Consider the following 14,931-nt stretch of genomic DNA (forward strand, 5'->3'; position numbering starts at 1 on the left):
CGGCCGCCTGAACCTCCTTCCTCTGCCTGCCAGGATCGGGATGGCAGGACCCCCATCCCCAGCACTGGGGTGCTCCCAGTGCAGCCGTGGGTGCAGGGGACAGGGAGGGCAGGGACTGGGCTGGGGGGCACAGAGGGGGGTAATCCCTGACCCACATCCCGGCAGCAGACGGGCTCAGATGGAGCCGGTTAATTCGGTAATCACCATCAGCGGGGATGTGCCGGGGGTGGGGGGGTCGCCAGCCCCGGGGTGCTGTTTACCTGCAGAGCCCACGCCCCCTCCCAGCACCACCAGCCCCTCGTTAGCCCTGGGGCAATTAAAGCCCCTGGAAAGGCCAGGATCCCCAGCAGGGTGGGTGGGCAATGGGTGGGGGCACTAGGGTAGGCCTGGGGGGTCTGGCTGGATCATGGCCCAGGTGCATGTCTCTGAAACCCCCCAAATCACCCTGGCAACAATGGGGGGTCGCTGTCTCTGCAGGATAATCCCACAATTGCATTAGTGCAGCCCTGGCTTAACACAATTAGCCCCTAATTAGCTGCACCCCGCGGCCCTGTCTGGGCTGGGGGGGCAGCATTGACGGGTGTCCCCACACACTGTTATCCCCTCGGGAATGTCCCCTGGGCAGGTCCCAGCGCAGTGTGACCCTGGGGAACTGGGCGATACTCCTGCCCATGCTGGTACCCAGTACCAGCCTGTACTGGTGCCCAGTTCTTGCCCATAGTGGTGCCCAGTATGAGCCCACACCACTGCCCAGTGCCAGCCCATAATGATGGGTGGTTCTTACCCATACTGGTGCCCAAACTGGTGCCTATAATCAGCCTGTATTGGTGCTCAGTGCCAGCCCAAACTGGTGCCCAGTGCCAACCCCTAATGATGGACAGTTCTCTCATAATGGTGCCCAAACTGGTGCCCAGTATCAGCCTGTACTGGTGTTCAGTGCCAGCCCATACTGGTGCCCAGTGCCCATACTGGTGCCAGCTCAAATTGACGGCCCATGCCAGCCCGTACTGGTGAACCATGCTAGCCTGTATTGGTGCCCAGTGCCAGACCAAACTGGTGACTATTGCCAGTCCTCTGCCAGCCCATTCTGGTGACCAGTATCAGCCCGTAGTGGTGCCCAGTGCCATCCCTGTATCAGTGTTCACTGCTGGGTGCCAGCTCAAACTGGTGCTCAATGCACCCTTTCTGGTGCCCAGTATCAGCCCATATTGGTGTCCACTGCCAGCCCAAACTGGTGCCCAGTATCAGGCAGTACTGGTGCCCAGTGCCATCCCTATATTACTGCCCAGTGCCAACCCAAACTGGTGCCCAGTGCCAGCTCATCCCGGTGCCCAGTTCCAGCCCGTCACAGTGCCCAGTTCCAGCCCATCCCTGTGCCCAGCTCCAGCCCGTCTTGGTGCCCAGTATTAGCCTATACTGGTGCCCAGTATTAGCCTATACTGGTGCCCAGTTCCAGTTCATCCCAGCGCTCAGTTCCAGCCCGTCCCGGTGCCCCGTGCTCGGCTCGGTGGCTCCGCCGCGCGGTGAGTGCAGGAGCCGCTCCGGTACCGGAGGTTGCACCGCGGGGACCGAGCGATGAGCGAGGGGAAGGGAAGGGGAGGGGAGCATCGGTATGACACAGTGTTTATAGCGATTTATGGTCTTATAATGTATATTAATCATATACATTTTATTCTTATGTATATTATGCTTATATTTTATTTCATAGTTAACATATACATTTGATATATAATACGTTTAAAATATTTAAAAATGTTAATACTTTATGTATTATATAATACCATGTTAATATATTATATTAATATTATATAATAAATTACATACAACTATATAAATACAATGGCATTATAGAATATTTCAGTATTTATTATATAACTTTTATATTATATAAATATTATATAAATTTTATATTATATAAATTTTATACTATATAACTTTTATATTATATAAATTTTATTTATCTAGTTCATATATTTTATGTTTATTATACATTTTATTAATCTTTGATACCTATTCATAAATTTTATTATTTTATTTTATATTTCTATTTTTATATTTTGTCTTTATTACATTAATTTTATTTATATATTTTTATTTGTTCATATATAAATATATATATCCACATGTGCACACACAGACTACAGGGTCTGCCCTGTCCCTCCTGCCAGGCCACATGCAGGGTACTGGCAGCCCCTTGTGTCACACCATTTACCTTAAAATAAATAAAATCAAAATCCATGTATTATTTAGGAACTAAAAGTTCCAGCTGCCATAGGAAGCAACGCTGGAGGAAGCCTGGGCAGCAGCTCCTGGATTAGGGAAAGCCCAGTGCCAGGAAGCCAAGGAGGACAAAACCAAACCCAGGAGCTTGGGGCTGGCCTCATTCCCACTTCATGGACCTACTTCCAACCCTCTGCTTTTTTTGGGGGGGGTTGATTTTTCCCTTTTCCTTCCATCTCCAGCCATAACTGTGGGATTTGCCTTTGGGTGCCGCTCTGGCAGCGCTGGCACAGACACGGGTGGGCACTGCACTCCAGCTCCACGTACCTGGGCACGTCTGGAAATGTCAGCCGGATCTTCGAGCACCTCTTAACCTTCACGTGTTCCCAGGGAACGGGGGAGCGAATCCCCGTCAAAGCCTGGGCTGCAGAGCGGGAGGAGGAGATGCTCTTAATGCTCAAGGAGGAGAGGAAGAAAAATTGATTTGCTACTAAATTTAGCCTCATGTATCAAGTTTAAAATAAACTTCCTGGAAACTTGTTGGTTTGAAGGTTTATTCAGAAGGTATTTCAAAAGGTGCTCAAGCCAGAGAGGAAAACCATATTAAATACCCCAAATATCAAGGGAGACCCCACCTGGAGGGCAGGGGCTGGACTTTTGCTTGTCTAAGACCCCAACCACAGTGGAGATGCCCTTATCTAACTAACCATCAAATCCTTTTGACACCTTTGGGATGCAGACAGGGAGGATTTTTGGCAAAACCGCTTCATCTGCTCACGCCACAGAGCCTCGATTTGTGCTGATCCTTGAGGCCTCTTCACCAAGGCAGCAAAACCAGACATTGATACTGTATAGGGAGAAAAATGTGAGTCAAATTTGCTTTGAACATCCTTTATTAAAGACCGGCCCAGGCCCCCTCCCTCTCCAGCCCTTTGCCCCCCCAGGACTGAGGGGTTTGAGGGCAGCGAAGGTTTACAAGGATTTACAGCAGTTTTTTGGTGCTATTTCACTTCAATGTCAGTGCATTTCTCAGGCTTGCAGCCACCCCAGCAGAAGTCAATGGGCTGTACCCAATTGCTTTGAAATTAACTGAAACTAAGCAGATAAAATACTCCAGTAATTTCATTGCAATTGGGCTCTGCTGAGCACTGAGGAGCACCTGAAAGGCGGCTCTTGCTGGAATATGTCCAACACTTGCTCCTCCAGCTCAGACCTGAGGAGCTGACAGCAACATGACCTTTTCCTTTGGCTCCTCCACTCCTGGGACCCCCCAGGACCGTACACTGAGCAGGACATTTTCCAGCTCTGATTTTTTTTTGCAGCATCCACAGCATTGTTCCTTTCTAAACAGCCTCATCACGAGATGACGGAGCTGCTGGTGCTCACAAAGAACATCGGGGTGTTTCCCAACTTGGGTCAAAATTTTTGGAATATTTGGCCCTAAAGAAGAAGTTTTAAAAGGCTGGATCTTACTTGAAGCCTCCAGCTCAGCTGTGGCTGTAGGTGAATCCTCAGCGGAAGCAGCAGCTGCTCACACCAAGTCCCTGTTGGCTCATTGTCCACAGATTTTTGCTCCAGTCAACAGGTCCAACTGGCTGCAGAGATGATGAGAAAGTCTCCTAAAAACTCCTTGCAGAAAAGATTCTTCCTGTTAAGGGGGCAGTTGCTTCTAGCCCAGCTTTTGGAGCAGCCACACAAGACCTTTCCCACCACCAAAAAAAAAGCAGAACTTCGGGGTATGAGATAGCCTCAACTCTCACAGCCATCAAAAATATCCAAACTCACCTTTTAAGGACTTAATCCCCCTCCTCCACTCCTTCTCTTCTATTTTAATCATTATTTCAGCACCGTTCTGGCTCTGAGATTCTTTCATCTCTTCTGTTGTCCCAGACCTTCCTGATGCTCTTATTAGATAGGGCAGCCAAGCTCTGCCTGATGCATTCCTATCCAAGAAACCCATGGAGATCCCTCCCCAGATTCCCTTTGGGACCCTGTGGCTCCAAGGCCATGCAAGCCCCACACACTCCCACTGCATAAAACCAGCAGAAGGGGCAGAGGGATCAGGTCTTTCTTTTTTTTTTTTTTAATTTTTTCTGTGGACAAAATAATAATAAAAAAATTCCTAGTTGATACCCGTAGCACATAAGCAGCAGCATTTATCATCAGTCTGTGGTTTAATGAAATACAGCAGCAATTCCCAGTTCTCTCCAGGAAACATCTCTGTTTGGTTTCCACGGGAGCGGCCGAGGCCCCTGGAGATATCCCACATTGAAAGCCTTTAAGAAAATTCACAAGTGTCTTTATAAAATGTTAACTTTGGGCTGTAACAAACTGGGCTTGAGAGTGAACAGCTTCAAAGCTTCTGCTCGAAACACAGGACATGGTGGAGGCAGAAGATTCCCCGTGGAAGGGTTCACACCATGTTCATGTTTATCCCTCCTAGGATCTATCTGATGTGCACCTCAGTATTCCGAATCAGTGTGGGACTGGGAAGGAGAGGTGTCAGTGCTGAGAGAGGGTGAATATCTCAGGAAACACCTGAGCCTTCTCATTCCTCAGGGAGCAGAGGCACTGTCTGCAAGCACCCAGGATCCAGCAGGGCGCAGGGCACAGAGCCTTGTGCTGGAGCCAGAGGTCAGGAAGGCACCCATGGATGGACAGATGGACAAGTGGAGCAGCGGTGTGAGCCCCAAAGGTTGGTAACCACCAGCATGGGGGTCCTGGGACAGCCCAGGGGAAGGTGCACCCCTGGCCTTTTGGTTACTCTTAGTTCTGCTCTGGGCACAGCGTGAAATAAAACCATGGGAGGTTTCTCCACTTCAGGAGAGCACAGCACAGCTCCTACCACACACGGCACCACCACCCTCTGCTCATGCCTTCCTGACCCTGGTGAGTGCCAGTGACATGGCCAGACCCCCCCACAGCACATCCCCCTTTGCTCCCAGTGTTGTACCCGGGAATGAGGCAGATCAGTGTTTGTTTCTCCTTAGAGATGCAGTGGGGAAGGAGGAGGATGGAGAGTCCATCAGCAACAAGGGCTGCTGCAGAGGTGAAAAGGGTTGGTTTAAAGAAAAATCTCACTCCCAGACCAATAGGAAAGGTTTCAGTATATTTTAATAGTAAAATGATTCTTATTTTTCAAGCAATGTCCCACCTGGATGAGTCTCAGCAGGATTTTTGCTTCCCGGTCCTGCTGCACCGGGGCAAAGCCTCGGAGGTCGTGGCTGTACCCGTGACTGCCCGTGCAGAACAGTCCCCAAAAACTCACAACGTGCTGCCAACACCAACAAACACTTCCCGGGCACCGCAACCACCACCACCACAGCACAGGACTCTGCTCAGGCTCTCGGGAGAAGAGCAGGAGTTAAAAATTAGCCTTTAATAACAGTCTGGGTTGAGATTTGGAGCAGGCTACAGAACAGAGGAGATGCCAAGGTTTTATTTAGTAAAAAGGTACGTACTCAGGTAGCAGAACACCTTACAGGGACTGAGTGGGCAGGGAGGGGTGAGGTCAGAGCACAGCCCTCGCTGGGTTTGGGGAAGGGACGGGGAAGACGAAGGGGTGACTGTAAGGGAAGCAGCTTCAGACTCAAACTCTGGCTCCAACAGAATGGATTCAGAAAAATATTGCATGAAAAGCCTCAGGATTTTCTTTCTTTCATAGATGTATATTTACCAGTTTTCACAAAGACTGCAGGAATACGATTATAAACAATAAATTAGGACTTCATGTTGCTATCATTTGGCATAACACAATCAGGCAATTTTTCCTTTTTAAATATAAGGCAACACAAGCCAACACATAATTTAATCCGTCTTTAGTCAAATTGCTTAACTTTGCTAAGGAGTTACCACTAAAGAACGGGTTATAGTACACTTAAAAGAATTTAAATAATGACATGATATAAGTGTACTAACTTACGCAAGGAGTCAGAAACGTACTCTGCTAAGCTTTGAAACCTAAATATTTGTTACAGCCCAGGACTACACGTCTAAATTAAAAAAATACAAATAAATGTTTTCTAATTTTCCCATTTACGAAAAACTTTTAAGAATCTCTAGCCAACTATGACGTCACTTCAAAACTTGTTATTTTTTTTTAAATTTTTTTTTTTTTTTTAAATTTTGTATGATGTCTTTTAAGATTTTTAAACCATGCTCGTTAAGGAAAGTTCAAGGAGCAAATACTTAAGGCTTTGTTTTTCCAAGGGTTGTGAGGGAGGCCAGTGGATGGCAGAGGCCAGTGGGTTCACCCATACACAATGCTACTCAAACCCACACTACCAGGCGACATTCATACAGAAATATTACACTTAAAAGTTACAGTGTAGAGCAATATTTTTAGCCAGTGTACATAGAAAGAATCAATGCTTTTTTTTTTTAATTTTTTTTTTTGTTTTAATTTCCAAACTTGACTGTGATCATTATGTTCAAGTATTAGTCTCGTTAACAGAGATGAGGAATTTTCTACTTACAATAAATTCGGCTGTTAGAAAGGAAAGGGATGTTTTGGTACACTGAGGAGAACACAATGCTGAGGTTACCCAGTAGTTAGTGTCCTACAGTCACTCGACTAGCTGCTGGAAGTGACGTGGGAAAGGAACAGGAGGAGTTAGGCACCGAGACCCTGGGAAAAAGGGATGTTATAAATAGCTTCGCTAATTCCCAGAGAGGAGAATTGTTCCATTGAATCCGCTGGGGTGTTTGGATGAAGAGGAACACGGGACTGTTGGTCCCAGAGTGGCTCGTGAGAGGAGCTTTGCTTCAAAATCAACCACCTCCCATCCCGCTGCCGCCATGGGGACAGGATGGAGCTGCATCTCCTCACCCTGACATTAATTCCAGCTCCCAGAGAAATGGCTGAACCCTTTTTGGAGTTGTCAGTGGGTCTGGACTCCCTTCACATCAGGACAGCCAGACTCCTAGCAGCGAGGGGTTCAGACAAGGTTAGCTTTGACACTGGAGAAGGGGAGTGGGGAGGGGAAACACGATGCAAAAGAAAGGCAGTTCCCTGTGGCAGCCTTGCTGCCTGTGTCCTTAACTCATCATTCCCCCTCCTCCACACCCTGTCCAGAAAACAAAAGTGTCAGAAAAATCTGCCAGAGACTTTTGACTTTGGACAAAGTCTAAATGATAAACATGGGCAAGAAACAGCTGGAAAGCTTCTTCCTATATTATGCCTAAGTACATACCCCTAGCTGGCTCTTTTCAGATGTAGGCTCTTTTTCAATTACACAGGCCTCTAGACAGTGCAAATGGTCAACGTTTAATGCATTAATGAAATGGGCTTTCGAGTTGAAAATAAGCCCTGCTCCCTGACAAAATTCTGTTGCTCTTAATCTTGGAGGAAATTGAGATGGAAATGGAAGCAGCTACACTACCTTGCTCTCACTGGAGCTGGTGAACAGATGCAACTGCGAAACCCTGCAGCAACTCAACCTCAGTCCAGCGAGGAGCTGCTCAGCAGAAGGCAAAAGCTGCACAAAGGGGATTCTGCGGTGAGGAAACAGCTGTGGCGTGAAGTAGTGTAATGAAATTCTTTGACACAAAAGGCATGTTAAATATTTGATGCATAAAGGAGAGAGAGAGAACATGTAAGCAAAGCTCTTAAATATACAGTATGTCTTCTTCCAATGGTTACTATAATGATCACACAAGTTTGCAAGTTAAAAACGCCTTGCTTATTAATTAAAATTAAGACTAAAATCTATAATTTTTGTCTGTGAAAGTGACTGCAGCCTATCTATACCCTGGGTGTTGAATATGAAGATTTCGACTATCGGTTGGTTCAGGTGCTCGGTTCATGGGAGGCCGATGGACTTTTCCCAGCACGGCCATGCTCTGGTCTCGGAAGCAGGACTGCTGGAAGTCCCCGCTTAGGTAATCCATGGTCTGCATCACATTATTCTGGCTGGATGGGCCAGCTCCAGCTCTGTAATGAGTTCCTCCTGCACAATCCAGCGGTGCTCCCGCTGGCTGTCCCCCGTGGAAAGGCATGGCGAGGTCCTGGGACCCAGAGCTGTCACTGTTGGGCGTGGGCAGAATGTTATTCCAGATGGGCTGGAAATAGTGCCCATTGGTGTATGGCAAGGGTCCCTGCAACCCGTTCACAGGCGGAGAAGGTGTAGGCTTCTCGATGGGGGGTTTCAAGCTGAAGGACTGGCCCATGCACAGTTCTTGAGGGTAGTTGGAAGTTTTGCCAGGAAAACTCTGCCCTGCGATCTCTCTCTGAGGGTGCTTCCCTGCGAGTCCAGCAGGCCCAGCAGCATCCCCACACATTTGCTGCAGATGTGCAAGCTGGTGCTGGTTCCACGCAACCGATTTGATTTCGTTCTGGTAGGCAGGCGGCACCCTGTTAATATTCACCATGGGCACGTTAACAGAGGCAGGAGGAATAGCAGCAGCAGCATGATCGACAGGGTTTACTACACAGGAAGGCATGGGTGTAGGGACATTGTGAGTAGATACCCTGGTACTTGCATTGATAAGCAGGTTGCGACTTATAGGGCTGGGGTTTGCAATCTGTCCCTCACACACTGAGGTAGTGCTAATGCCAGCTCTGGCCTGGCAGAACTGGTTAATCTGGTGCACAATGCTGCTCAGGTCCGGTGGCTGGTTCTGCTGCAGGGTGGCAGCCATAGAGAGGGGAATGGTTGAGGTAGACACGGTCACATTCGGCGGCGCATCTGCATCCGGCATCTTTCTGCTTCCATGTAAACCCGGCTGCAGCAGAGGATTCGGGGGGTGCTGCAGAGTCTGGTGTGCCATGGTCTGAGGGTGCTGCAAGCCCTGCGGCTGCTGCATGTTCTGCGGGTGCGGCAGCGCCTGCGGGATCCCCTGAGGGTGCGGTAAGCTTTGTGGCTGTGGAATACCCTGAGGGTGCTGCGGGATGCCCTGGGGGTGCGGCAAAGTCTGTGCATGCTGGAGAGCCTGCTGGCGAGCAAGCGCCTGGGGGTGGGTTAAAGTGCTTGGTGCAACGTAGGGCGTGGAAGGGGGGTTCATCATCGCTTCCGGCAGCAGGCGCGTGCGTGTCCCGTCAAAGTCTTTGATAATTCCTTTTGCTGGAGATTTGACTATGGCCAGGAGGCCCGTTTTCGTGGTGGCCTGAGATGGGTAGGGACTGTACCTCTGGCCCGAAGTATCAAGTCCGTTCACAGTACGGCGTATGTGTTTCCTCTGGGGAACCTTGACGCTGTTTGGAAAAATTTTTATAGTCAGTGGATTGTTGGCGACCTTCTTAGCATAAGCATCCAATTCTGCTGGGGTAGGATACTGTGCAGATCTCATTTTCTGTGTAGTGTCCCCTGTGGAGAAAGGAAATTTGTCAATTCTGGTAAGCAAGGTATCAACCCCAGGGCAAGACAGTCACACAACAAGGGCAGAAAATCTCCAAGGAATCAAGAGGCAAGAAAACTTCATCTTCCCAGACCAGCGGGTCGCGTACCAGATACCTCATTCCCTTTATTACCTGGTGACCAACACAAGCCCCAGCTCAGCTTAAGGCAAGACCTGCCCAGGGGAGCAAAACAAAAACCAATGTTCTCATCAGAGTATGTGTACAGTTGGACAAAAACAGGTACATGCTATAAACATCGGATTGTATCCAGCTGAAATATTTCTCACAGCTTGTGGTGGTGGGCTGGTTTCCATTCCCTTAATTTAGGGCTGCCTCCCCACGGCTCTTCAAGCCATTCTCAGTATTTTTACCGTGTGATTCAAAATCAGAAAGTTACGAATTAAACATGAACCCCCTGTAATCCTGAGGTGAGAACCACACTGTGGTTGGCTGACCCTGGCTGGGCACCAGGTGCCCCCCAAAGCCGTTCTTTCACTCCCTTCCTCAGCTGGGCAGGGAAGAGGAAACACAGCAAAAGGCTTGTGGGTCAGGATAAAGACAGGGAGAGATCACTCACCAACTACTGTCATGAGCAAAACAGACTTGACTTGGGGAGAATTAGTTTAGTTTATTACCAATCAAGTAAGAGTAGGGTAATGAGAAATAAAACCAAATCCTAAAACCCCGTCCCTCCACCCCTCCCTTCTTCCTGGGCTCAACTTCACTCCCAACTTTCTCCATCTCTGTGGTGCAGGGGGACAGGGAATGGTGGCTCCAGCGTGGGCTTCCCATGGGGTTACAGCCTCCTTCAGGCATCCACCTACTCCAGCATGGGGTCTTCCATGGGCTGCAGATGGACCTCTACTCCCCTGTGGACCTCCACGGGCTGCAGGGGCAAACGTGCCTCACCATGGTCTTCCCCACAGGCTGCATGGGAATCTCTGCTCCCGCACCTGGAGCACCTCCTCCCCCTCCTTCTTCTGTGCCCTGGGGGTCTGCAGAGCTGTTCCTCTCACATATTCTCACTTCTCTCTCCAGCTGCAGTTGTGCAGGTTTTTCTCCCTTCTTAAATCTGTTATCCCAGAGCCTTGGCCAGCAGCAGGTCTGTCCTGGAGCCAGCTGGCACTGGCTCCTTTGGACATGGGGGAATTTTCTAAGCAGCTTCTCACAGAAGCCACTCCTGTAGTTCCCCATCACCAAAATCTTGCCCTGCAAACTCAACACACATCAAAGCTTCAGCTGAAGCCTCCATTTACACCTGAGTCCTTTCCTAGGTGCTGACATTGGAAAGCACTTTGAGTGTCTTGCTGTCTATTAGGAAGCCCTTGTTGGTCCAAGCTCAGCAAATGGAAGGAGGCTCATTAATTTATGGCTTGCAATTATTTCTTCAGCTGACTTTTCAGGGTGGCACCTTGCTAAGCACATGCCCATATCACATGGCAAAATGTGATTTACCTCACAAGATTAAACACAGACACAGACAAGAGGCTTCTGGAGACAGAGGTGTGGTTTCACTTACTCTGATTTACCAGACACCTACCTGGCCCATAAGCTCAAAATGCTTCTGCAAAGAACTTCAGAAATCTAGGGAAATGCTTGTGCCTCTTCTGCCATAATCATATGCCAAGCAGAGAGCTGGGCTGTTTCTTACCACAGCTCCGCTGCCTAACTCCTATGGGACTACTGCTGATTTTATAATTTTCAAATAATGGCTTGCAGCTTTGACAATCCCACTTTGCTTTTGCTTGACTTTTTTACCCCCTCACCTTGTAAACAAATTTACTGGGAAAAAAACGCCCATCCTTTTTGCTACAATTTTCAGCATCCCCGTGGCTTCTGCTGCTGTGCTGAGAGAACGGGGAATGTGGCAGCCAGTTCCTCCAGAGCCCAAGAGCACTCCAGCCCCACATCTGGCCCTCTGACCCAAAGAAATCTAATGCTCCAGCAAAGAGCTTGCTACTCCCAGGCAAACAGCCTTTCCTCTTGAAAATCCATCTCTCATTCTTTTAAGCAAATTGCCTCCAAAAGACTCTTGGATACATGAGTACCAGCCACCTCCCTCTTTGCATCCTGCAGCTTCCAGTCATCACAGGTGAGGGAGAGCAGCTCTGCTCTGAGAGCTCTCACTTTCAGAAAGAAAAGGTCAGAAAATGGAAAATAGGATGGAAACCAGAAGGAAGGGTAATTATAGAAATATTAAAAATATCTTTTGTGAAATAAGAAGCTTAAGAGCAGTTTGTCTTATATCTCTAGCACAGCACGTACCACGGCGCCGATTATGGTCGTACTCCCTGTGCTGTCCAGACTCTGGGACATATCATCCCTTTCTCTTAATCAAAGGAAATATTAACCCAAACATCCTCTCTGTTCACATCCATGTACCTGCCCCTGCAGGCAGGTGGTTCATATCTGCCCTTTTGAGTGAGCTGCTGCGCTCCTAACGGAGAGAAGAGCCTCCAAATGGCATCTGCCAGCACTGCCTTGCCTCAGCAGCCAAGGCCTTCATGAACTCCCAACCTTTATTTTTAGCATTGCCCACACTCATCAAGGTCTATTTCTTCCCCAAGAGATGACCCTGGCAACCCACCATGAACTAGAGAAGAAGAAAAGGACAAAGGAACCTGTCTGTGTTATGGTTTATATTACACTTATAGCCATTGTCACATTCTATTTTCAGACAAAATATTAAGTAGATACTTTAAGACAGCTCTGCCATCAAAACTTCCCATCCTGGTTTACATTTCCATAGGCAAATCAGAAAATTAGGTGGTAAATACAAATACTGAACAGACACACTAAATATTCTCTTACACAAGCATCTGTTTTTCTGTTCTACAGAAATTGTGATGGAAACTTTTAGGAAGCAGCTAAAACACGGATGTTTCAACAGGCTGCACCTTTCAGTTAGACACACACCACTAATCCCAAATTTGGAAGAACTCCTTCCTCTGATGAGAGAAAATAATCCCTCAGTTAAACTTAAATGACATCCCAACAACAAATCTGGCATCTTACAGAAGGCAAACCATCTTTTAAATCCCTTGAATGGGATTTCCTGAACCCAATCACCATTTCAAACAGGGCCTGGTCTATATACAGGTTAAGATGATGCTCCTTTTACTACAGACTAACTCAGCCGTGCTACTCAGGCCTGAAGGTGATGTATTTCTGAGTGCCCCAATGTGCTGCTTAAAATGTGCTTTGCTGGTAGTTCCACAGGCAAGATTCCATGACTTTAATAATTAAGGTAGTAAAATATTACAGGAGAAAGGCATTATGGGGTGAGCAAGAGTCTGAATATCCCATATAAACATCCTACAAACCAGTAAAGAACAATTAGTTCTGGTGCATGGAAAACCTGCAAGAATAGTCCGAAAGAAAATGCTGGTATTAGAATATCATCACTTGTGTGCAAGAATTCCAGATCAGGACATAATAATAAAATAATGAGGCAATGGCGGATGAAGAAGCTTCATTAGGAAAACAATGGGATGAGCTCCGGGAAGCTCCCTAGTGGTGAATGCAAGGCAGAATACTTTTATTGAAAAGTAATTATTTCACGTTTGTTATACGACAAAGCTGTGCCTATAAGCAATTACCCCAATAAATTGGTGAGCTGCAAGTCCACACTCCCGCTAATCCTGTGGCAACCAATTCCTCTGGTCACATTCCTGCACGTCTCACCGCTGGAGCTATTTTTGCCATGGAATGAGACAGACTTCCCTGCCTCACCTCAGCACTAATGTAATATCTTTTAAGTGCATTTCACATTAAGGCTTTAAAATCCACTGCTTTTAAAGCTGTTCGTGGTTAAATTTTCATTAACATTAAACAAAACACAAAGAGGCCTCCAGGATTCCTACCCTAATGAGAGCACTAGGTTTGGGACAAACCAAAAACAGCTGTGTCCATCTTTTGCATAAAAATCTCAATTTCAGCAGTTTCTCTACAGGCTTTACAGAAAGAGCCCTCCCAAAACCCTCAATTTAGCTGAAGATTACGTGTTCAGTCCCAATCTGCTCTTCTCTGTCATGTTCCCCCCCAACAAAATGCTCTCCAAGAAGCACCTTTTGCTTTATTTTGCACCACTGTCACAAAAAATGACCCTTTTTCTCCCAGACCGTGTGGCACTGTCTCTGTATCCAAAAGCAGCTGCAGACACAGCTCCAAAATTCCTGCCTCAAGTATCCCAATTGACTAGTCAGGTTAACGCTGGAATCACTGGGAAGAAGGAAAAAATATCGATATGGAGTGAGTGAGAAATCCCCTGGGTGGATAAGGATTAATTTCAGGGTTAGCCTGAATTCAGGCTGAAATTCAACAAAAAATACTGAAATTGGCAGTTCTGCAGCCATCGGTTTCTGAAGGAAAAAATATGTGTATATTGATCTACCTAATTCCTACTGCATAGGCCACCTTTCAGAAAAAGCCTCTTGTTTGAGAGTGAATATGGAAAAAGAAGGTAATTGAGCTAATGTGGATTTTAAGGCACTAATAAAAAGTCTGATCCAGAAAACTACACTTAAAAATTATTAATACAAACACTGTAAGTCTGAAGAAAAGCAATCTTGTGGAGTTCTGTGCCTTTTATAAAAGCAACAGCACTATTATTACAGCCTGTTTCCACCCCCCATCAAAAGTCACAAGTCACTGTTCATTAAAAAATGCTCATTAACTCAGCTTTCCCCTGGCCAAGGGCTGGGCTACTCATGCATATAAGGCATGAGAGAAACACACCAATTAATCGTACCCACATCTGCAGCGGGGGTGAGCGAGGTCTGTACCAGCAGTTTCATCTTCCATCTAAATCAGAACAAACCCAACAGCTGAGCGTTACCACTGCCAGCCCGTGCCTGCCAGCTACTTTATGTCCTAAATTCTTCTAAATGCAGTTCCCAGAGCTCTTCACTGAGCAGGACACAGCACTGCTTTCAGCACAGGGATCGGCAGATCTCCGGAACAGCATCAGGTACTATCAGGTGAGGAAACTGCCCAACACACCAGCATGTCGCCTTGTAAAGCTGTAATTAGCAAATACCTGATTTATGCACAGCTGCCCTCACATGAACCTGGATGACATGCTTTCAGAACTAAGCTTTGCCAAAGAGACTTCTTGTAATGTACAGACCTGGGCACATTCTTATCCCACGGCCTTCGGAACAGGCACGTCAGCAACGCTCACACTGGAAATGGGGAAGAGAAAGGAGGGGGATGCCCAGTTTCATGCCATCACCAGTCCTTTGGTGAGCAAAGAGTATTACTACTGCTGAGTGTCATTAAAATTACAAGCCCATGGAGTCAGCAGAAGTGCTGTGCAAGTGCTGTGGGGGAGCACATGTGCTACATGAACGCTGCCAGTCACTTCTGGCAGGACC

At 47.3% G+C, this 14,931-nt stretch overlaps 1 protein-coding gene across 3 annotated transcripts in view; it reads right to left on the bottom strand.

Annotated features, from left to right (window-relative positions):
* Positions 1–5,316: 5,316 nt before the first annotated feature.
* FAM222B (family with sequence similarity 222 member B) overlaps positions 5,317–14,931 on the bottom strand; it is a 36,519-nt gene continuing 26,904 nt past the window's right edge. For all 3 annotated transcript variants that reach the window (XM_064677911.1, XM_064677912.1, XM_064677910.1), the window contains one exon: positions 5,317–9,524. In XM_064677911.1, the coding sequence (XP_064533981.1) occupies positions 7,960–9,524 (1,565 nt within the window). In that variant the 3' untranslated portion in view covers positions 5,317–7,959. The remainder of the gene's footprint in view (positions 9,525–14,931) is intronic.

Source organism: Pseudopipra pipra, chromosome 21, assembly GCF_036250125.1.
Source record: "Pseudopipra pipra isolate bDixPip1 chromosome 21, bDixPip1.hap1, whole genome shotgun sequence".
NCBI classification, from domain to species: Eukaryota; Metazoa; Chordata; class Aves; order Passeriformes; family Pipridae; genus Pseudopipra; species Pseudopipra pipra.